This window comes from Ruditapes philippinarum, unplaced genomic scaffold (genome assembly GCF_026571515.1).
Source record: "Ruditapes philippinarum isolate M1 unplaced genomic scaffold, ASM2657151v2 ctg3517_1_1_1_1, whole genome shotgun sequence".
NCBI classification, from domain to species: domain Eukaryota; kingdom Metazoa; phylum Mollusca; class Bivalvia; order Venerida; family Veneridae; genus Ruditapes; species Ruditapes philippinarum.
The window spans coordinates 100855-126506 of record NW_026857532.1 but is presented as its reverse complement, the minus strand read 5'-3'; the positions used below and the strand labels follow the sequence as shown (position 1 = coordinate 126506).

The 25652-nt window shown below is 34.7% G+C and overlaps 1 protein-coding gene across 2 annotated transcripts in view; it reads right to left on the bottom strand.

Annotated features, from left to right (window-relative positions):
• Window positions 1-17681: 17681 nt before the first annotated feature.
• The window catches only part of LOC132750097 (glutathione peroxidase-like), a 61916-nt gene continuing 53945 nt past the window's right edge, over window positions 17682-25652 (bottom strand). For both annotated transcript variants that reach the window (XM_060740036.1, XM_060740035.1), the window contains exon 6: window positions 17682-20131. In XM_060740036.1, coding sequence (XP_060596019.1) covers window positions 20099-20131 — 33 coding nt within the window. In that variant the 3' untranslated portion in view covers window positions 17682-20098. The remainder of the gene's footprint in view (window positions 20132-25652) is intronic.

The following is a 25652-nucleotide window of genomic DNA, read 5'->3' as shown; positions in this document are numbered from 1 at the left end:
ATAGATATATCTATTTATCACTCCTGTCGGTAAATTCTCGGTCTCTCCCGGTCTATTTTGACCGGGATTTACTAGTGACCGGCGAATAGTATCACACGTTTATTGTCCGGTCTCTCCCGGTTTTGGATTAGATGTTTGATATCGTTACAATTAAAAAACAAAAAACAACAACAATAGCATGTTTCATTTTATCTAACAATAAATATGTACAATAATTGAGAAAAAGGTACATTTTTATGGTATTTATATGACATTATCAACTTTGAAACATTTTATTTAATTTGTTATCCGTGTTTAGTAAAGATGCCGAGGAATTATTCAAAGTTACAAATTAGATTTATGAATTATTCATTTAATTGATAATTTAAAAAATTAAAAAGCAAAAATGCAAATGTACATGTACATGGTTTAAGAATAAACAATATTATATATTAAAAGATAAACCATAATTTACTGACTTTTTCCAGTTAAGTTTTGACTTATTGATGATCATGTTGAGCATAATTGTTAATTATACAATAATTGTAATATCTATTAATTCTAATAATCTGTCAATATGTCAATTGAATTCTTAAAATTTATTTTACAATTTTAATAAAAAAAGAGTAGTAAAAACTCAATATTAAAATAGCACATAAAACACAAAAAAAGAAAAGAAAACAATATTCATAAAATTTGTATTTTTTTATTAAAATTAATAGATATTACAATTATTGTATAATTAGCTAATAGCGATAACATAATAAGGGACAATTACAAACGTGTTGTACGTGTTGGTCATGCGTTACACATATGGATTATAATTGATTGTATACATGTATATACGTTGCTATTAATAACCATGATCATAAAGTAATAACAAGTAATATTCTTATCTCTAGCATGCCAATCAAAGTTCATAATGAACAATGTTTTTCGTCCGCTCATTCAGAAGTGATCTACATTTCTGGTAGTTTATAAGAATATATTGTCATCATATGTCTACTAGTTCATCTTCACTTGCTGCATTTCTTGCTTGGACGCCCTTTGATGCTTTGCATCAATGCTTTTCTTGTATGATCTTATAATGAACAGTCGTCATACCTGCTGGTATGTCATTTATAAATGGTTTTTAGGTTTTTCTTTAACAATCCGAATGTAGACCTCAATGAAATGTTCTGGAATATTAACAAAGTGAATAGTCAACCATATTAACCATTTATATGAATGGCTGAACGATAAATGGCGCAATGTGCATATCTTCTTATTTAACAGCACATTTTAAGCAAAAAGAAAAGAAACTATAAGTCTGAAACATTCTGTCATAGCCTCCCCATCAGTACATTCAGTGCTTTGATTATATTTGTAGTAATTCGTGGCCCTAAAATTTATAATTGATTAATTATTTCATATAAATGATGACCAATTTACTGATTTTTACGGTACCTTTACATAAAAATGTGATAGGAGCCTACTCAATGACGAAAATTGATAAACGATCCCGGGCATACCGCATACCGGGATTTTTCCGGACCACTGTTGTGACACGTGACCGCGTTAAATGAATTATCTTCTCCTATTTATTTTGGCTACTGCGTTAGTAACGTCACAGGAACTTGAAATTTAATCAATAGATCACAAAATATGCGTGTATTAGTGATATAGCCCTTATATCTATATAAAAAACTATATATATAGATATAAGGGCTATATCACTAATACACGCATATTTTGTGATCTATTGATTAGATTTCAAGTTCCTGTGGTAACGTAGTAGATTATGGGAAAGAAAAACCCGATATATTTACGCTTTTGTCAACATTCTTTCTTAAATAAAGGTGTCAGTGATGATGAATTTATACAATAAACCTAACTTGATCAGTATTTACTGTTTACTTGAAATTTTATTTCATTTTTTTTTCATTTTACCATCTGGAGGTCAGTGGCTTTAACCGGAATCAAACCGTGGATCCTAAAAATATTATACATGTATGTAGGCTGTACTGACTGAGTTGTCTAGCTGGCAATGTCATTAATCTATTATATGTCACATACATGTGCATAGAAGAAAAAATATTGATAATAACCCATTATTTGAAGTAAATCATATCAGAAAATCCCTTGAAAATGATTTTTGACCCACAATTTTTGACCCACAATTTTTGACCCGCAATTTTTACCACTACCTCCTAATAGGCCTAATCAAACTGAGCCTGCAGCATTTTATAATTTTGCTGTCTGTTAGACATGGGAATTTCTTTTGGGTTTCATTTTTTTCTCCATTTGAAGGGATGTAACTCATGTTTACTAAATAGTTTGTTCTTATCTGTCTATCTTAGTCATTACAGACTATTCTAGATGTATACAAACATAAAAAATATTTCTTTTATTATTAACAAATAGAACAGAATAAGATGAAAATTTACCAGTTGAATAAATTCATCAATTGGATGGAGATCCAGTAATGATGAATATGGATAGAAATACATGTTTAATGTTACATATTTTACAAACATTGGATCGTGAAATTGGAGTAAATATGTACATTAAACGAAGTGTCTCATAAGCCTCGGACGCTGGCCCTTGAGTGATAATAAGATTAATTAACACGCTTTTTACATATTTTTAAAACATAAACATCACGATAATTAATGTAATTGAAAGATGAACAGCAAATCTTAAAATTAAAAGAGAAGCAGTATTGATCAACATTTTTCATTAATGATTACTAGTCCATATCTAATCAGGTAAGAGAAGACAGACGAGATGGTGGACTAGAGATCGGCTTTTACGAAGACCGCTTCATGTTTAGTATGAGGCTCTCATGGCCGAACTTGTTGAGGATCCAGCGTCCTTTAAGAAATTCACTTTAATTAGACCTGATGTGTCTCGGGGGTCGGACGCGATTAGGCTGAATCCTCTCCACCAAAATCATTGAACTCTGCAATTCGTTTTCTAGGTGTTCTTTTCTTTTGAGGCATTTTGAAAATGAGCAAGCAAGAGGTTGTGGACGGATGTATTAGGTCCGTATAGATCCGTGGCAATTCGTTCTTCTCCGTATCAATACGTTCTTCTCCGTATCAATACGTTCTTCTCCGTATCAGACCGTACTTATTCGTACTAACCCGTGCTTATACCGTAGCAGACCGTAGTGTATCCGTAGTGCGTCCGTCCTGATTCGTGTCGCTCCGTATCAAACCGTGCCGGACCGTAACAATCCGTGTCTCTCCGGGGGCTTTTGGTGGTAAATCCGTCGGACTCCGTACTCATACCGTTGTGTGTCCGTACTGGAACCGTAGCGGACTACGGAATTTCACATTTCCGTAGTAATCCGTGAGCGATTAGACCGTAGCTCTTCCGTGGCATTATCCGTGAATATGTGACCGGGGCATAATGATTAAAAAAACAATTCTTTGAAACATCAAGGTTAAAAGCCCTCAAATTAAGTCTAACGTTTTTACCCTATACCTAAACTACTCAAGTTATATTCTGCAGTGTCAAACTTTACTATCCATGCAAGTGAATTGCATGTTTGCTTTTATGCCACCGCAACATCTGCGATGCGGTGGCATATAGCGATTCACCTGTGTGTATGTGTGTGTGTTTGTGTGTTATATAGATCATATAGTAAACTTAAAAAATCTTCTTGAGAAAAACCACTAGTCCAATTTCAACCAAACTTGGCAGGATTGATCCTTGGGTGAAGGGCTTCCAAAGTTGTTCAAAGAATTTCATTCCATGCAGAAATCTGGTTGCCATGGCAACCAAAAGGAATTATAAGAATAAATTAAAAAAATCTTATTGTAAAGACCCAAAAGGCCTAGAGCTTAGATATTTTGCATAAGGCATTGTCTGGTAGACCTCTACCAAGACTGTTCAAATTATAGCCCTGGGGTCAAAATCGGCCCCGCCCCGGTGGTCATTGGTTTTCCTTTAATGTATATAGTAAAAACTTTAAAAACAAGCATTTGATAGTATTGCGGGCAATACAGTAGTCCCCTACCGGTCCCTCAAAAAGTTCTTTAATTGTCATACACTCCTGTGTATTGCCATTTATAATGAATTTGAGGATGAAGTCTGTATTTGAAAATATCGACCACAAAACATAACAAAATAAGTTTGTCTATATCACAGTAATGTGTTAAGTTTCCATGCTTAGTAAGGAAATTATGTTTATACAACCTTGTCATATTATTATTACGATGTGGGATTTTAAAGTAAATCCTATAAGGAATGAAGAAGTTGGAGTGAAAATACCAGTTTCTCGAAAAAAAATCTAAGTTCAAGGGGACATAATTCTGGAAATAGTCTTGCTAGAGTATTTAACCTTCTCAAAAATGTCGAGTGATAATAAGAAACATATATATGAAGTTTGAAGTAGATACATTAGGAAATAAAGAAGTTATTTAAAAAAGACAACATTTTTTTTTTCATAAAAAATCTAAGTTCAAGGGAGGTAATATTGATATTTTTTGTGCTAGAGTTTATAAACCTTGTCACATATGATGTGGTTGATGACCAGGAAACTTATATTTAAAGTTTGAAGTAAACACCTTAAGAAATAAAGAACATATAGTGAAAAAGCTGAAAAATTTAAATCAGAAATCTTGAAATTCAGGCTATTTGTTCCCATAGCAACCAGAATTTTCAACATAGGAAGAAAAGAAAAAGATGTGCATAATCTCCAGACTGCCATCTACCCATATTTCAAGTTTCATAAAAAATATTTTCAGTACTTTTTGAGTTATCACTGGATCCAGTTTATGTGTTAAATTTGCCATATTTTCAGACTATTTGTTGCCATAGCAACCAGAATTTTCAACATAGGAAGAAAAAAAAAAAAGACGTGCATAATCTCCATACTGCCCATCTATCCATATATCAAGTTTTCATAAAAAATATTTCAGTACTTTTTGCGTTATCGCGGGATCCAGTTTTGTGGACGGACGGACTGACGGACTGACAGACTGACAGACAGACAGACAGACGGACAGACAGACGGACAGACAGACAGACGGACAGACGGACGGAGGGTAAACCTAAAGTCCCCTCCGGTTAAACCGGTAGGGGACTAAAAATTCTTCTAGCAATTGTAAAAGGCCAGAGGTTAGATATTTTGCATGAAACATTGTGTAGTGAACCTCTAGCAAGATTGTTCAAATTAAAGCCCTGGGGTCAAAATTGCCCCCGCCCCGGGATTCATTGATTTTCAATATATACATATAGTAAAAAAAATAAAAAAATCTTATTGTCTGAAGGTACAAGGCTTAGAGCTTTAATATTTGTTAAATGATATCATCTATAGGTACTCTACCAAAGTTGTTCACATTTTGCCTCTAGTGTCAAAATTAGCCCCGCCCCGGGGGCCATAGGTTTTCCTTATATGTATTTAGTAAAAACTTAAAAAATCATCTTCTCTAAATTTACAAAGGCTAGAGTTAAGATATTTTGCACGAAACATTGTGTAGTGAACCTCTACCAAGATTGTTCAAATTATAGCCCTGTGGTCAAAATTTGTTCCGCCCCGGGGGTCATTGATTTTCATTATGTACATATAGGTAAAAAAATATATTTTTGTCTTAAGGTACAAGGCATAGAGCTTTGATGTTTGCTATATAATATCATCTATAGGTCCTCTACCAAAGTTGTTCAAATATTTCCCCTGGTGTCAAAATTGGCCCTGCCCTGGGGCAGTGATGCTCATTAATATGTACACATAGTAAAACAGAAAATAAAATAAATGTTTTCTGAATTAGGAGAAAGCTACAGCTTAGATATTTGACTTGAAATGTTGTTTGGTGGATCTGTATCAAGATTGAATTAAACCCTTAGGTCAAAATTTTGCCGTGCCCAAGGGGACAGTGACATACTTTCTTGTCCTTTGATGTACAGCAATGAAATTTTGACCATGTGCACAGTTTTAGTTGTAAAATTGAACTTTGATATCAGGTGACCTAGATTTTGATGATGTGACCTACTTGTCCTTTGATGTATTGCTATGAAATTTGAACCATGTGCACAGATTAAGATGTAAAGTGAACTTTGATATCAGCTGACCTAGATTTTGACAAAGTGTCTTACTGTCTTGTCTTTTGATGTAGACATGAAATTTAGGCTGTGTGAAATATGACCTTCACTACCAAATTCACTAGACTATTGATATATTCCTACTCTAATCTTTTATTGGATTAACAATAGATTTAACCACCTATCTGATAATAAGAATTAGATAGGTCAGGGATCTATGCATTATGACAATCTTCAATTGTATACTTCAATTGTATAGAAACAAAAAAAACCTGTTCCTACACTACTATTTAGTGTTGTATTAATGCGGTGGCATAGCATTTTTCTCAAATGCAATCTTGTTTTTTCTGAATTAAAAGTGAACTACGAAATGCAAAACATCTTAAAAATAAAATTTTATTTATAAACACTCAATACATAATTACTATTGTAGATCTCAGACAGTTTGATGGCATTAAAGACGTCAGTAATTAGTGTTTTTTGTGTGTGTTTTATAAGTAAATCCAATTTTGAATAAAGCAATCTATTCTATATATCACTTAGACCTTAGATATTGACGATTTGGCATAACAAATTTGGATCTTAATCAAATTTAGATATTAACCCATTACTTCATATACACGCCTTTTAACGCCTTTTTCACCCCCCCCCCTTTTTGTTGTCTCAAATGATGAAAAAATGCCTTATTTAGGCCCCAAACACTTGTTTTTGTTTGAGAAATGTTGTTAAAAAAAGTGACCCTTTTTTCGGCGCGGCCCCCCAACCAAAAGATACATCAGGGGGTTGCCAGAAGGGGGATGTGCCCCCTTCTGTTTGGGGGGGTTTGAAGGGGGGCGGAGTCCCCCTCATCGCCAAGAAAATTTTGGACTTGTGAGAGGCTGTAAATGACCCCAGATTGATCATAAGGTAACGTGTAACCAACGCTGAAAAGCATTTGACTCTATCTCAATCCATTGAGAAGTTGCAGCACTTTGAAATCAATTTTGATGGAAAAAATCAACGCAAAATAGTGATTTTTGGCAATTTTGAGATGTCCCCTCGTTGCCATGGTAACAGAAAATTTAAGCCTGAGCATGTTGTTGCAAGGGCAATGGTCCAGTCAACATTTGTGCCAAGTTTGATTAGTGTTGAAGCAGTTTTTATAGTATTATAGCAATTTGAACTTGTAACGGGAGACTTTTCAATGAAAACAGCCATTTTTCACAAAATGCTCATGAAGCAATGGGTTAATGAAAAAAATAAAAAAATCTACAAAACAACAATTTTTCTTCAAATTTATATGACAGGCCATGTTTAAACATGAAAAAACGCGATTTAGGGTAATTTCAAGTATTTTCATCATTTTCTGTTAATGAAAAAAATAAAAAAATCTACAAAACAACAATTTTTCTTCAAATTTATATGACAGGCCATGTTTAAACATGAAAAAACGCGATTTAGGGTAATTTCAAGTATTTTCATCTTTTTCTGTTAACCCATTACTTCATATACACGCCTTTTAACGCCTTTTTCACCCCCCCCCCCTTTTTGTTGTCTCAAATGATGAAAAAATGCCTTATTTAGGCCCCAAACACTTGTTTTTGTTTGAGAAATGTTGTTAAAAAAAGTGACCCTTTTTTCGGCGCGGCCCCCCAACCAAAAGATACATCAGGGGGTTGCCAGAAGGGGGATGTGCCCCCTTCTGTTTGGGGGGTTTGAAGGGGGGCGGAGTCCCCCTCATCGCCAAGAAAATTTTGGACTTGTGAGAGGCTGTAAATGACCCCAGATTGATCATAAGGTAACGTGTAACCAACGCTGAAAAGCATTTGACTCTATCTCAATCCATTGAGAAGTTGCAGCACTTTGAAATCAATTTTGATGGAAAAAATCAACGCAAAATAGTGATTTTTGGCAATTTTGAGATGTCCCCTCGTTGCCATGGTAACAGAAAATTTAAGCCTGAGCATGTTGTTGCAAGGACAATGGTCCAGTCAACATTTGTGCCAAGTTTGATTAGTGTTGAAGCAGTTTTTATAGTATTATAGCAATTTGAACTTGTAACGGGAGACTTTTCAATGAAAACAGCCATTTTTCACAAAATGCTCATGAAGCAATGGGTTAATCATGCCTTTTCTTGTCCTTTTATTTCCATTTTTAAGATGAAATCACCAAAGTTATATGCAGTTGTCAAAATAAGTCTACAATGACCCTCTTGTTCTTGAATTTTACTACAATTACATTCCTTTTCACCTATTTCAGGAAATTTTCTATATTCATAGGTGCCTTCCCTTTGTATTTAAAAACTTTGGTGAAAAAGTGATTATATTAATTTTATTATTTTGCAGTTTGTTTTTTGATTTGGTTTTACGTCACATGGACACAGTATAGGTCATATCGCGACGTTCCAGCTTTACTGGTGAAAGAAGACCTCAGGTGCCCCTCCGTGCATTATTTATTTATGAGTGAAGGCCTGAAATGATGGTCTGTCTGGTTATTTTTAAGGGTTATCATTGAAGATAATTATGTTCAAGTTTGAAGACAATCCATTCAAAAACTAGAACTATCGCTGAATGCGATTCATACCCCCACCAATGTCCTTGACAGAAGACAACTTGGAAAGGTGGTTAAGGGAATAACTTAAGTGGCACAAATACATAAAAAGAAATTATCTCTGGTGAAAAAAAGACTAATTGTACAGGTAATAGTAAAAATATCTATTATCAAATCATGTTCGAAACAGTTACAAACTAGAACTATCGCTGAATGTGATTCATACCCCCACCAATGTCCTTGACAGAAGACGACTTGGAAAGGTGGTTAAGGGAATAACTTAAGTGGCGCAAATACATAAAAAGAAATTATCTCTGGTGAAAAAAAGACTAATTGTACAGGTAAAAGTATAAATATTCATTATCAAATCATGTTCGAAACAGTTACAAATAACCTTTCATTTTCCCAATATTAAACTTTTTATAAGTCAATTTTTGACCTTAAAGTGTGGCCTTGACTTTCAGCTGGCACCAGGGTAAGATGGATTCTGCACATCGCCCAGTTGGGGTGAACATTTGAGTAAAGTTTGAAGAAAATCCTTCCATTAGTAAAGAATTTAAAGAGCGGACACAACATATCATCTAGTATTAATTGTATGTAAATTTAAAGACTCAAAAAAGGGGCATAACTTTGTTAAAATGCAATACAGAGTTATGAAACTTGACCAGCATATCTTCATTGTGACCTTTTATATATATTTTAAGTTTCAAGCAAATACCTTTTCTAGATTCAGAAATATTCATATAAATGTTAAAATTTAAGAATATTTTCTAAGTCAATTTTTGACCTTCAAGTGTGACCTTGACCTGAAGCCGGCAAAAGGGTGACATGGGTTCTGCACATTTCCTTGTTGAGGTGAACATTTGAGCCAAGATTGAAGAAAATCATTCAATAAGTGTAGGACTTACAGAGCGGACACGACATACTGTCTATTATTTGTTTGTTTGATATTTGATCTTCAATTGTGACCTTGACCTTGAGCTGACACATGGGCAACATGGGTTCTGCACATCCCCTTGTTGAGGTGAACATTTTAGCCAAGTTTGAAGAAAATCCTTCAATTAGTGTAGGACTTACAGAGCGGACATGACATATTGTGTAATATTTGATTGTTTGATATTTGACCTTCAATTGTGACCTTGACGTTGAGCTGACACATTGGCAACATAGGTTCTGCACATCCCCTTGTTAAGGTGAATATTTGAGCCAAGTTTGAAGTAAATCTTTCAATAAGTGTAGGAGTTACAGAGCGGACACGACATACTGTCTAATATTTGATTGTTTGATATTTGACCTTCAATTGTGACCTTGACCTTGAGCCTACACATACACAACATGGGTTCTGCACATCCCCTTGTTGAGGTGAACATTTGAGCCAAGTTTGAAGAAAATCCTTCAATTATTGTAGGACTTACAGAGCGGACACAACATACTGTCTGATATTTGATTGTGTTTGATATTTGACCTTCAATTGTGACCTTGACCTTGAGCTGACATATGAGCAACATGGGTTCTGCACATCATCTTGTTGAGGTGAATATTTGAGCAAAGTTTGAAGAAAATCCTTCAATTGGTATAGGAGTTATAGAGCGGACACGAAAACGGAGACGGACCGACCGACGGACGGACCGACCGACGCGACAAAGCGAATCCATTATAGCCCCCCCCACATTTTGTGGTGGGGGTATAATAACCTTTCATTTTCCCAATATACTAAACTTTTATAAGTCAATTTTGACCTTCAAGTGTGGCCTTGACCTTCAGCTGGCACAAGGGTATGATGGGTTCTGCACATCGCCCAATTGGAGAGAACATTTGAGTAAAGTTTGAAGAAAATCCTTCCATTAGTATAGAATTTATAGAGCGGACACAACATATTGTCTAGTATTGATTGTATGTAAATTTAAAGACTTAAAAAGGGGGATAACTTTGTCAAAATGCAATACAGAGTTATGAAACTTGACCTGCATATCGTAATTGTGACACCTCATATATCTTTTAAGTTTCAAGCAAATACCTATGCTAGTTTCCGAAATAATTTCAAGAACATGTTTTAATCTAAGAACATTTTCTAAGTCAATTTTTGACCTTCAAGTCTGACTTGACCTTTAGCCTGCACAAAGGTGACATGGATTCTGCACATAACCTTGTTTAGGTTGAACATTTGAGAAAAGTTTGAAGAAAATTCTTCCATTAGTAAAGGATTTATAGAGCGGACACAACATATTGTCTAATATGTGATTGTATGTAAATTTGAAGAATAAAAAGGGGCATAACTTTGTTAAAATGCAATACAGAGTTATGAAAACTTGACCAGCATATCTTAATTGTGACACTTCATTTATATTTTAAGTTTCAAGCAAATACCTTTTCTAGATTCAGAAATATTCAGATATATGTTAAAATTAAAGAACATTTTCTAAGTCAATTTTTGACCTTCAAGTGTGACCTTGACCTTAAGCCGGCAAAGAGTGACATAGGTTCTGCACATAACCTTGTTGAGGTGAACATTTGAGCCAAGTTTGAAGAAAATCTTTCAATAAGTGTAGGACTTACAGAGCGGACACGACATACTGTGTAATATTTGATTGTTTGATATTTGACCTTCAATTGTGACCTTGACCTTGAGCTGACACATGGGCAACATGGGTTCTGCACATCCCATTGTTGAAATGAACATTTGAGCCAAGTTTGAAGAAAATCTTTCAATTAGTGTAGGACTTACAGAGCGGACACGACATATTGTGTAATATTTGATTGTTTGATATTTGACCTTCAATTGTGACCTTGACCTTAAAATGACACATGGGCAACATGAGTTCTGCACATTCCCTTGTTGAGGTGAACATTTTAGCCAAGTTTGAAGAAAATCTTTCAATTATTGTAGGATCTACAGAGCGGACACGACATACTGTCTAATATATGATTGTGTTTGATATTTGACCTTCAATTGTGACCTTGACCTTGAGCTGACACATGGGCAACATGGGTTCTGCACATCCCCTTGCTGAAGTGAACATTTGAGCCAAGTTTGAAGAAAATCCTTCAAGTGGTATAGGAGTTATAGAGCGGACACGAAAATGGAGACGGACGGACGGACCGACGGACCGACGGACCGACGCGACAAAGCGAATCCATTATAGCCCCCCCCCACATTTTGTGGTGGGGGTATAATAACAAAGTTACAGCCAATAATAGCCAAAAAATATGAAAATTTCAATAATTTGACCTTCAAAGTCAAGGTCATTTATGAATGAAGGTCAAGGCCTGTCTGGTTAATTTTAAAGGGCTATCCTTGAAGATTATTATGTGCAAGTTTGAATACAATCCATTTAAAAATAACAAAGTTACAGCCAATAATAGCAAGAACAAGCAAAAATTTGGACTTTTGACCTTGAAGGTCAAGGTCATTTAGAATGAAGGTCAAGGTTAGTGTGGTCTACTTACAGGTCTTGTCCCAAGGGTTGTTGTGGCCAAGTTTAAAGACTATACACAAAGAACTAAAAAAGTTATGATCCACATACAAATTTGCGGACGGCAACGGCAACGTCAACGCCAACGCTGCCAGGACTATTACAATACCTTTACTTTTTTTTTCAAAAAAAAAAAAAATGGAGCTAAAAATGGGTTTTGATTCAAGTTTCTGAATGGCTTGATTGTCACCCTACTCAAATACTGTGTAGGTAATTTTCACGATTTCGAGAACAAACATGACGTTGTCCGTAATCCGACAGGTAAACTGGCAAAGCAATCTTGCCCATTAAAGATTGACTCTTATTATTTCAAGTTAATTTGTTAAAAATTACTTCGAACATTTTTTTTTCTAAAAAAAATCAACAATTTATTGTTCCACGGATAATGATATTTTGATACTTCTTCTAATGCCTATGTAAAAACCGGTTTGATTGCATGGCTAAAAATAACTTTCTCGGGAAACCCGGATTATAAAGAAGGCAACAAGCAAATTCGTTGAATTTATATCCCCCGCCGAGTAGTGGTTATAACTAACACAACAACTGAAGACACAATGCTTTATTTATATATTTATCATGATTTAAACAGTAATATTCTTTGTACATAATAAATATTCAGGGCAATAACAGAGCCTTAATTAACTCTGTGTTAAATAGTAATATCTGGACATGGCAATGAGATGTAAATTGCCTTTTTGTATTTATGGTTCCCATAAAGTTTTGTTGAAATCAATAAAGCAGTTGCAAAGAAATAGCAATATTTCTCTATATGCAAACTACATAACTAATCAAGGGCCATAACTCTGTAATGAAGGGTCTGGTCTGAACAAGGCAACAAATAATGCACATCTCATCTTGGTATTAATGGTTCCCAAATTTCAGCCAGTAGTTGCAGAGAAGTAGCGTGGAAACAATTATTGCTCTTTATGCACACTGCATAACTAATCAAGGGCCATAACTCCGAGTTAGTGTCTGACCGGAATAAGGCGATGATATGCGCATCAACTCTTTGTATTGAAGGTTCCCATAAAGTTTGCCCTATATGCATACTGCATAACTAATCAAGGGCCATAACTCCTAAAGTGTCTGACCGAAACAAGGAGATGATATGCCCATTTCCTCTTGGTATTGAAGGTTCCCATAAAGTTATGTTGAATTCCAGCCAGTAGTTGCAGAGAAGAAGCGGGCAAATGATTATTGCTGTATATGCATACTGCATAACTAATCAAGGGCCATAACTCTGAGTTAAAGGATCTTACCACAAGCCGACGATATGCGCATCTCCTCTTTATATTGATTAATACCATAAAGTTGCGTTGAATTCCAGCCAGTAGTTGCAGAGAAGTAGCGCAGACACGTTTATTGTTCTTTATGCAAACTGCTTAACTAATCAAGGGTCATAAGTTAAAGAGTCTGACCAGAACAAGGCAACGATATGCACATCTCTTGGTATTGAAGGTTCCTATAAAGTTTTGTTGAATTCCAGCCAGTAGTTGCAGAGAAGTAGAGCGGAAAGGACTGTTGCTCTATATGCATACTGCATAACTAATCAAGGGCCATAACTCTGAGTTAATGTGTCTGACAGGAACAAGCCAATGATATGCGCATCTCCTCTTGGCATTGAAAGTTCCCATAAAGTTACGTTAAATTCCAGCCAGTAGTTGCAGAGAAGTAGCGCGGAAACGATTTTTGCTCTATATGCATAATGCATAACTAATCAAGGGCCATAACTCGGAGTTAAAAGGCCTGACTGGAACAAGCTGACTATATGCGAATCTCCTCTTGATATTGATGATTCCCATAAAGTTTCATTCAATTCCAGCCAGTAGTTGCACAGACCTGGCGTTGAAACGAAATTCGGAGGGACCGATTAAAGGACAGACGGACAACACCAAAACAATATCCCCCTCCTGATTCCATTTGCGGGGATAATTAACATAAACGGTGGTCATCAGATCTACATAAAAGAAATAATCCTGAGATTTCTGCACTTAGTGAGATCTATCTACTTACATAGTTTCATGTGGATACCTTTCATAGTTCAAGTTCTTAAGTTATGTCCTGGACAAAGTTCAAAGTGTAAAATAAACAAAGGGCAAAAAATCAAAAGTTAGGCAACGGAGAGTAAGGGTTCTTTTGCACTGCACTTGTACCCAATGAGATCTATCTACCTACCTCTTGTCGTTTTAGAGTTATTACCTGGACAAAGTTCAAAGTGACATATACAAAGAGCAATAACTCCAAAATAAGGCAAGGCAGAACTATGTTCTTTTGCACTGCACTTTAAGTCAATGAGATCTATAAACGTACACAATTTGAAGTTGATATCTCATTAAGAAATGCTTTTAACTCATTACCATATATACATGCCTTTTAACAACTTTTTCACCCTCACCCTTTTTTTGATGTCTTAAATGGTGAAAAAATGCTTTATTTAGGCCCCCAACACTTGTTTTAAGAAATGTTGTTAAACAAGAGGGCCATGATGGCCCTGAGGTCGCTCACCTGTATAAAGGCCCCCCAAACTCCCACCCCCCAACGTTGCAGGGCCAATTTTACCCAAGGGCTTTTATTTGCACAAACTTGGTAGACACCCATAAGAAGATGTTTCATGCTAAACATCTAAGCTCTAGCTCATTGGGCTTTTTAAAAGAAGATTTTTTTTAAGTTTTTACTATACACATATAGTTAAAAACAATGACACCCCTGGGGCAGGGCCAGTTTTGACCCCAGGGCTTTTATTTGAACAAACTTTGTAGACACTTACTAGAAGATGTTTCATGCTTAATATCTAAACTCTAGCTATTTGGGTTTTTTCAAAGAAGATTTTAAGTTTTTGCTATCCACATATAAAGAAAATCAATGACCCCCGGGGCGGGGCCAATTTTGACCCCAGGTCTTTTATTTGAACAAACTTTGTAGACACTCACTAAAAGATGTTTCATGCTTAATATCTTAACTCCAGCTATTTGGGTTTTTTCAAAGAAGATTTTTTAAGTTTTTGCTATACACATATAAGGAAAATCAATGACCCCCGGGGCGGTGCCAATTTTGACCCCAGGGCTTTTATTTGAACAAACTTGGTAGACACCTATTAGAACATGTTTGATGCTAAATATCTTAGCCATAGCTCTTTGAGTTCTTAAGAAGATTGTTTAAGTTTTTACTATATGCATATATAGAAAATCAATGACCCCCCGGGGCGGGGCCAATTTTGACCCCAGGGCTTTTATTTGAACAAACTTGGTAGACACTTATTAGAACATGTTTCATGCTAAATATCTTAGCTCTAACTCTTTTGGTTTTTTAAAAGAAGATTTTTTAAGTTTTTACTATATGCATATAGGGAAAATCAATGACCCCCTGGGGCGGGGCCAATTTTGACCCAAGGGCTTTTATTTGAACAAACTTGGTAGACACCCATTAGAAAATGTTTGATGCTCAATATCTTAGCCATAGCTCTTTGAGTTCTTTAAAAGAAGATTTTTTAAGTTTTTACTATATGCATATAGGGAAAATCAATGACCCCCGGGGTGGGGCCAATTTTGACCCCAGGGCTTTTATTTGAACAAACTTGGTAGACACCCATTAGAACATGTTTCATGCTAAATATCTAAGCTCTAGCTCTAGCTCTTTTGGTTCTTTAAAAGAAGATTTTTTAAGTTTTTACTATATGCATATAGGGAAAATCAATGACCCCCCCGGGGCGGGGCCAATTTTGACCCCAGGGCTTTTATTTGAACAAACTTGATAGACACTCACTAGAAGATGTTTCATGCCAAATATCTAAGCTCTAGCTCTTATGGTTTTTTGAAAGAAGATTTTTAAAGTTTTTTCTTTCGGTTGCCATGGCAACCAGAGTTCTGCATGGAATTAAATTCTTTGAACAATTTTTAAAGGTGACCACCAAAGGAACATTCCTGTGAAGTTTGGATGAAATTGGCTTAGTGGTTTATGAGGAGATGTCATTTAAAGTAAAAGTTTACGGACGGACGGACGCCGGACGGACGACGAACGAACGGACGGACGCCGGACGAAAAGCGATCACAAAAGCTCACCCTGTCACTTTGTGACAGGTGAGCTAAAAAGTGATCACCTTTTTGGCGCCACCCCCTATTAAAAGGATACATCAGGGGGGTGTCAGAGGGGGAATATGCCCCCTTCTTCCACCCTGCTTATTACCAAGAACATGTAGAACTTCAGAGTGGCTAAAAAGGAACTCAGGTTGACCAAAAGGTAACGTGTAACCAGCGCTGAAAAGCCTCTATCTCAATCCATGAAGAAGTTGCAGCACTTTGCAATCAGTTTTGATGGAAAAAATCAACGCAAAATAGTGATTTTTGGCAATTTTGAGATGTACCCTCATTGTCATGGTAACAGGAAATTTAAGACTGAGCATGCAGTTAATGGCAATGATGTAGTCTTTGTCTGCGCCTTTTCCCAACAGTATTTCAGTCATATAGGCGGGTAGTTTCCTAACCATCGTTCCTGGAGAGTTACACCAGTACTAGACTACCTTCCTCCGCTCTAAACTACCAACGCATCTCCCGGGGATCGAACCCACGCCAGAGAGGTAACTGGATTAGAAGTCATCGACTCTAACCCCTCGACCACGGAGGCGGTTTGGTGTAGTCAACAATTGTGCCAAGTTTGATTAGTATTGAAGCATTTTTATAGTTTTATAGCAATTTGAACATGTAAAAGGAGACTTTTCAATGAAAACAGCCATTTTTCACAAAATGCTCATGCGGTTATGGGTTAAGTTATACATATATATACTATATACATATTAGGAAAATCTAAGTTCCTCTGGGACGGGGTCATTCTTGACCCAAGGGCTATAATTTGAACATTTTTTTTAGAAAGCAACAAGACAATGTTTCTTGCTAAATATCTAAGATAATTAGCCCTTGATATTTTTAAAAAGATTTTTGAAGTATTTACTTTATAAGGAAAATCAATGACCCCTTTGGGCAGGACCAATTTTAACCCCAGGTTTTTAACTTGAACAATTTTGCAGTTTCATTAGATGAAGCTACACACAAAATATCTGAGCTCTAGGCCATGCACTTTCACAGAAGATTTTAAAAGATTTCAGTTAAAAAATCTATTTTAGCCCTTCTGACCCAGATGTTCAATGGAGCAGAACCATTTGAAAATCATGCTAGGAACATCCAAGAAGAATTGCATCAAATTTGACCCAGTCGTTTCTGAGAAGTTGTTTGTAAAAATGTTGATGACGAATGCACAGACAGACGATGACGCCAATTACAAATTATGACACAAAAACTCAACAGATGAGCTTAAAAGCTAAATAGATCAAACTAAAAGTACAACAAACTAAACAGTAATGTCATGCTGAAATAGTAGAACATCAATGTTCAGTTAGCTAAACTGGATAGCTTCCACACATGAACGAATTCTTCAAAGTCCCTGGCAGAACTAACAGCAATGAGTGGCAAGAGGTTTAAATTCAACAACCATAACCACTCAGCCACAGACACACATGGTTGGCACTTGTGAAACTTGACATAACACTTAGAATCCCTGTCTCAGGCAAGTAGAATGCTGGTGACTTTATAATACTTGACATTTACCTATTGAACACAAGATTACAATGTCTTCAGTTATATAATTTTACTTTGTCATTGAATAGAATAAAAGATATGCAAATTCTGAGCATGAGCAAATTTTAATTCTATAGTCATGTTCAATAACAATTTAGCGTCAAACAACATCAAAACATGGGATGTTAACAGCAAAAAGAATTTTGAGTTCAATAAGTTTCTAAAATAATCTTCAAGAATGTTAACAAGAGCCATGTCAACATGGCCATCCCCCGCCGAATGTGTTTGCTCATTGGAAGAATGTATATGTAGTAGAGCAGAATAATTCAATTTTAAGAGGTCTTTTGGTAATGAAAACTGATGGCTGAAGAGTGGTAACAGATTTGAAACCTATGTGAATACTGATGGCTGAAAATAACAAAAGGCAATAACTGAAAAATAATGCAGGGTAGGTTATCCTTCTTATTTGCTGCACACCTCCTGAGTGAGATCTATGCACCTATGAAGTTTCATGTTGATATCTCAAAGGCTTTTTGAGTTATGCTCTGGACAAAAATTAATTTTGAAAAATAACAAAGGGCAATAACTCAAAAATTATGCAGGGTAGAGTTATTATTATTATTCTTGTGCACTGCACTTCTCCTCAATGATATCCATCCACCTATGACGTTTCAAGTTGATACCTCAAATACTTTTTGAGATATGCTCCTGACAAAAATGTCTAACGGAAGGACGGATGGATGGACGGACGGAAGGAGACTATTTCTATATCCCCCGCCGCCGCCTTTCGGCGGGGGATTACAATTTGTTAAACACACTTGGAACTATTAAATCTGTACATAAATGATAATGATTAGACTTATTGCCACCTATGTCCTTAACTTGTCAGATAAAGAATCAGTACAATTTAGGAAACTTTTTGGAACATATAATTCCATTTTTTAAGCACATTTCGTTGGTACCTTAACATTGTATAGGATATACATGTTTACTTTAAACTTAAAAGATATAAATTAAAAGAATAATAAGATTCATGGATACTGAATAAATTGATTTACCTTTGCTGGAACAAAGTAAAAACATTGTCAAAGATAATCTTGGTGAAGTTAGTCAACCACACAGTAATGTACAGAATAAATTTAATATATGAACAAATGGATCATAAACAAAAATTTGGTAAACACAAATGCCCCAGCCCCAATTCTTGTCAGTAACAATTTTTCAAACAAGAGGGCCATGATGGGCCTGAAATGGCTCACCTGTATATAGGCCCCTGGGCCAAGGCCAATTTTAAACCAGGGGCTTTTATTTGAACAAACTTGGTAGACACCCATTAGAAGATGTTTCATGATAAATATCTAAGCTCTAGCTCTTTGGGTTTTTTATTACTATATGCCCAGGGCATAAAAAAACAAGCACAAAATAAAACCATCAAAATGCATCTCTTAATACTTTTGTTTGTACAATTTAAGTCATAACTGATATATTCAGGACCTTTGATTTAGGCAGACAGACAGTTCAGCACGTCAATGAAGATTCAGGAATTTCAGACCAGAGACTGGTTTACAGAAAACTCCGTCATTAAGTCTGCTGACAAAATCTCCAAACCCGAAAAGTACCAGTTAGACCATTTCTTGTAAACTATATAGTAATACATGTAGGTACCATAAACTACTTAACAACAACAAATAAATACCTTACTTCACATAAAAAAAACATCATTTACATACACTAATCAATCAGCATATCATGTATATTAGAACTTGACAAGATGTTAAAATATAAATTGCAAAATTTGTTTACCATACTGGCATTGCCAGCTCGCAGACTTAACATTTGATAAATTTTACCATTTATTATTTTGACTTTGACTGTATTGTACATGTTACTTTTTCTTAGCTATGTAACTTTATGTTCAACAACGAATCTCGGAATAGTTTCTAAAGACAAGTACAGAAGGTTCACTATCAGTCCAAAGGTTATGTGACCACTTCAGCATATGTAGTAACTTATATTCTAAACATTAATGGCAAACATCACAATCTGTAACAATAATAAGTGTAACATTCCTGAATAATGCATAACTCCCTGCCTTAAATATGCAAATTTAAATGTCTAAAATTCAAAGAGCAAAGAGCATTGTATAAATTAACACAAAACAAAAATATCATAAACAGATTTTCTTGATCAATTGTACACCAAAAATGAATTAAAGTTTGTTTTTCTCACAACATAATATTTGGTGATACCAGTTGTCACATTCTACAAAATTTAACTAATTTTAACTACATGTACCGCTATTTTGTTGTCAATATCAGTTGCTTTTGACTTTCCAAATTTGAATTATTTTAACTTCCACTATTATTTTCTTTTCAATACCAGTTGCCATATTCCTTGTTGCTTTTTTTTTTAAAATTATTGTGTGAGAAAAGAGCTAAGTTTGTTTTTATCAGGGATATTCTACACAACAGAATTGATCATCATGACAGTGTCTGGTTTTAAGTTATATCAAGCAGGAGATCATTACCAATACTGGTCAAAGTCTTTTTCTACAGTCTGCAAATAAACAAGAGAAATCACATACATAAATTATCACCTGTACAGTTAGAAAAGACATATATGAACAATATTTTTATTTTGTAACTTTCAATTCGGAATTTTTTCCTGTGAATTCGGAAAATTATATACTATTTTCAATTGGGAATATGACTCAATAAAAAAATCCCTGAAACACAACACAATCATGTTTATAATGATGACCATATAAGTACTTTTTCTGCAGGAACTTTATTTCTGCTTTTTCTGCGGTTCATAATGACACTGCAGATTTAACAAGAGCTGTCACAGGAGACAGTGAAGCTTGACTTATACAAGAATAATATTACATACATTCGTATGTAATATAGGTACGATTGCATACTACTTTTTGTGAAGACTTTATGTTTGCTGAATTAAAGGTGTAATGTAAAATGAACAAACATGTCATGAGATATTTTATATCTTTAAACATTTTCATGGAATGTAATTAATGTATCACCATATTAAAGTTGCATGCCTTCAGATGAGAAAAATGATTTCAAGGAAATCAAAATAAGAAAAGAAAATTCACGGTCAATTGACTGCTTTGAAGCATAATCACAAAATAAAATTACAGGAATTTAAAAACCTTTTTAATACACTTAAGGTAGAATTTCATTGTAAATCATAGTCAAAGATTTGAGATATGATTATTTATTCATATTAACATCATTATTGGTTATATATTGATAAAAAAAAACCCCGAAAGACACAGTTTGTAAATATTTATTACAATAAAATATGAAAAAGGTATACGCGCCGAGGTTAGCTATAATTAAAATTCCCGCGCTAAGTCGCGGTGGTGCTTGGGATAATCACTTGGTACTGTAAATGGCAGCCATTTTACGATACGAATCCTCGGACAGTTTATCCTGCCGAAAAGATATGAAAAAATACTTGCAATTCAAAGTTTGCTGGCTACATAAAGATTATCGATTTACTCTTTGCACACTTTTTTTCTGCCTGAGTATAATAATATTGACGTGTTTTCATTGGCTTAAACCATCACGTTACCAATACACATGTAGGTGTGAACTAATTTCGTGTTCATTAAAATTATTCCGTTAATAGACATATAACAATCTTATTTACAAATGAATTGATAAAACAACAATCCCAGAAGCATTTAAGATAATAACAATCATTGGAAAAAAATAAATGCATATAAATTGTAACTTTGTGTATGACAACTCAACCCCCTAAACAAAACATAATAGACTCAACCAAAACAAGCGCCTGCTTCTTCACCTAACTATGTAGTTGCATGACCATGATTAGCAATTTAGCAAACCAAATCTAAGAGATAAACCTATTGTAAAAATAATACTATGACCACAGCAGATTTCGTACAGAAAATAATGGACGAAGTAAGGATGACAAAACTATGAAAGAAAAATCAATTATGTATTATTATGTATTAAGTTATAGTAAAAAAATAACATTTGTTAACATAAATTCCAAGTTCAAGGGGGAATAATTCTGAAAATTGTCACACTAGAGTTACGAACTTTGTCACAAACCATGTGTGTAATGATAATAAATATATTTGTAGTTTGAAGTAGATACCTTAAAAAGTAAATTAGTTATAATATTTCTTAACGAAAATCCTAAGTGCAAAGAGAGATAAATCTGAAAATATTGCTTCAAGAGTTATGAACCTTGTCACATAAGATGTAATTGATGATAAGGAATAAATATTTGAAGTTTGAGGTAGATACCTTTAAAACTAAAGAAGTTATAGTAAAAAACAAGAACGTGTTTGTTAAACACAAATGCCCACGGCTCCGATTCTTGTCAGTAGCAATATTTCAAAAAATGTTTACCCATTCACTCAGTTATGGGCAAAAACATTGCCAAAAACTTGTAAACACAAGTTATATAGCTTATAGTTATATAGCAAGTTATCTTCCTACCAAATATGAAATACACCTGTCAATAAATAAAGGCTGTATGGGCAAAAATATTAAAATCTATTTTGAGCATTGATGACCTTGACCAAACTGACCCCTAACTCCATCCAAAGGAAGAATACCATGCAAGTTATCTTCCAACCAAATATGAAATAAATCTGTCAATAAATAAAGGCTGTATTGGCAAAAGTGTAAAAATCTATTTTTAGCACTTGTGACCTTGACCCAACTGACCCCTAACTCCATCCAAAGTAAGAATAACATGCAAGTTATCTTCGTACCAAATGTGAAATATATCTGTCAATAAATAAAGGCTGTATTGGCAAAAGAGTAAAAATCTATTTTTAGCACTAGTGACCTTGACACACTGATCCCTAACTCAATCAAAAGGAAGAATACCATGCAAGTTATCTTCCTATCAAATATGAAATACACCTGTCAATAAATAAAGCCTGTATGGGCAAAAGTGTAAAAATCTATTTGTAGAACAAGTGACCATGACCCACTGATCCCTACGCAAATCAAAAGGATGAATACCATGCAAGTTATCTTCCTATCAAATATGAAATAAATCTGTCAATAAATAAAGGCTGTATGAGCAAATGTGTAAAAATCTATTTTTAGCACTGGTGACCTTGACCCAACTGACCACTAACTGTTCCTATCAATAATAAATGACATCTGTCTATAGAATATAGTTAATACACCTGTAAAAATGTAAAAATCTATTTTTAACATTGGTGACCTTGACATTGGTGACACTGACTTTGACCCAAATGACCCCTTACTGTACCCAAAGAAGGAGGACCTCCCTTGGCATGTTTGTATTAAACATGAAAGACATCAACCAAAAAATAAAGGCTGTATGAGCAAAAATGTTTAAATTTATTTTCTAAACCAGTGACCTTGACCTTGACCCTAGAGACCACTTACTCCACAAAAAATTAGAGGACCATTAAAGGTATCCACCTACCAAATATGCAAGATATCATTAAATAAATTAAGCAATTAAGAGAAATTTACGATAAATCCAACTTGCCGGAATAGGTTAACCAGACAAGGCCCTATTTTCAAAGTGAAAAAAGGGAAATAACTGGGAAATATGGATGACACAGTTATATAACTTGGCAATATCATGTACTTTGTATTGATAAGTAAGTGTGGAAATTATGAAGCCATTAGTATAGATAGAACTTAAGATATTTCCAACTTGCCGTTTTAGGTTAAACATTATTCATTTTCTAAGTGCTGAAAAGGGCAATAACTTGGTAAATAATGAAGCCATAGTTATGTAACTTGACAAGATCATGTACTTTGTATTGATTAGTAAGTGTGTAAACTAAGAAGCCATTGGTACAGGTAGAACTTAAGAAAATTCCAACTTGCCGTTCTAGGTTAACCTCGTACGGACAGATGGACGGACTGTTCAATTACTATATGCCCGGGGGCATAAAAACCATTTTTCAAGTAAAAACATCTATGTTTATGGGGAGATCATTCTTTCAATATTGGTGCTAGAGTTATGAACCTTGTCACATAAGATGTGGTTAATGATAAGGAACACATATTTGAAGAATGAAGTTGATCCCTTAATAAATAAAGAAGTAACAGTAAAAAATAGTATTTTCTAAGGAAAATAATTCTAAGTTCAAGGGGAGATAAATCTGAAAATATTGGTGCTAGAGTTATGAACATTGTCACATAAGATGGGGATGATGATAAGGTACATATATTTGAAGTATGAAGTTGATCCCTTAAGAAATAAAGAAGAAACAGTAAAAAATAGTATTTTTTAAGGAAAATTCAAGGGGAGATAAATCTATAAATATTGGTGCTAATTTTATGAACCTTGTCACATAAGATCTGGTTATAATTTAATGAAAAAGAACACAGATTTGAAGTATAAAGTTGATCCCTTAAAAAATCAAGAAGTAACAGTAAAAAATTGTATTTTTTAAGGAAAATTCTAAGTTCAAGGGGAGATAAATCTATAAATATTGGTGCTATAGTTATGAACCTTGTTGCATAAGATGTGGTTGATGATAAGGTACATATATTTGAAGCTTGAAGATGATACCTTAAGAAATGAAAAAGTTATAGTGAAAAACATTTTACTGCACCAAAACTTTAATCTGAAATCTGGACGCCGGGGTGAGGACAGCTTTCCATATACTTCGTATTGTCAAGCTAAAAACTGCAGAATATTAAGCCTTTCCCTAAGTATATGTCGGAATATTTTAACTACCAGTATTGTATAATTAAATTACCATGCATCGTTATCTGCTTTTGTAGAGATTAATGGTATTGGGATTTTTTCTTTGCGTATCTGTCGTGAATAAACAATTAGAAACAAATCCTTACTTTGCTTGTTCTATTTGTTTAAATAATCAACATTTTCTCAGAATATTTGTATATGATACTAACAAATTCTCGATAAAAATTATATTGTATATCATTGCAATTAAATACTAAATTGTGTTCATGTGTGGTTTATACTGTTGTTTATATCGCTGTTTTAATCTTCTCATTTTTAAATATATTTAGCGGTATCATTATCAAAGACATGATAAAACAAGAGGGCCATGATGGCCCGAGGTTGCTCACCTGTATATAGGCCCCTGGAGCAGGGCCAGTTTAAACCCCAGGGCTTTTATTTGAACAAACTTGGAAGACACCCATTAGAAGATGTTTCTTGATGTTAAGTTTTTACTACACACATATAATGAAAAACAATGACCTCTGACCTCCCCCATCCCCATCCCCCGGCAGGGCCAATTTTTACCCAAGGGCTTTTATTTGAACAAACTTGGTAGACACCCATAAGAAGATGTTTCATGCAAAACATTTAAGCTCTAGCTCATTGGGTTTTTTAAAAGAAGATTTTACTATACAGATATAGTTAAAAACAATGACACCCCTGGGGCATTGCCAGTTTTGACCCCAGGGATTTTATTTGAACAAAACTTTGTAGACACTTACCAGAAGATGTTTCATGCTTAATATCTAAACTCTAGCTATTTGGGTTTTTTCAGAAGATTTTTATGTTTTTGCTATACACATATAAGGAAAATCAATGACCCCTGGGGTGGGCCAATATTGACCCCAGGGCTTTTATTTGAACAAACTTGGTACACACCCATTAGAACATGTTTCATGCTAAATATCTTAGCTCTAGCTCTTTGAGTTCTTTAAAAGAAGATTTTTTAAGTTTTTACTATATGCATATAGGGAAAATCAATGAACCCCTGGGGCGGGGCCAATTTTGACCCCAGGGCTTTTATTTGAACAAACGTGGTAGACACTCACTAGAAGATGTTTCATGTCAAATATCTAAGCTCTAGCTCTTTTGTTTTTTTAAAAGAAGATATTTAAAGTTTTTTTCTTTTGGTTGCCATGGCAACCAGAGTTCTGCATGGAATTAAATTCTTTGAACAATTTTTAAAGGTGACCACCAAAGGAACATTCCTGTGAAGTTTGGATGAAATTGGCTTGGTGGTTTATGAGGAGATGTCATTTAAAGTAAAAGTTTACGGACGGACGGACAGACGGACGACGGACGAAAAGCGATCACAAAAGCTCACCCTGTCACT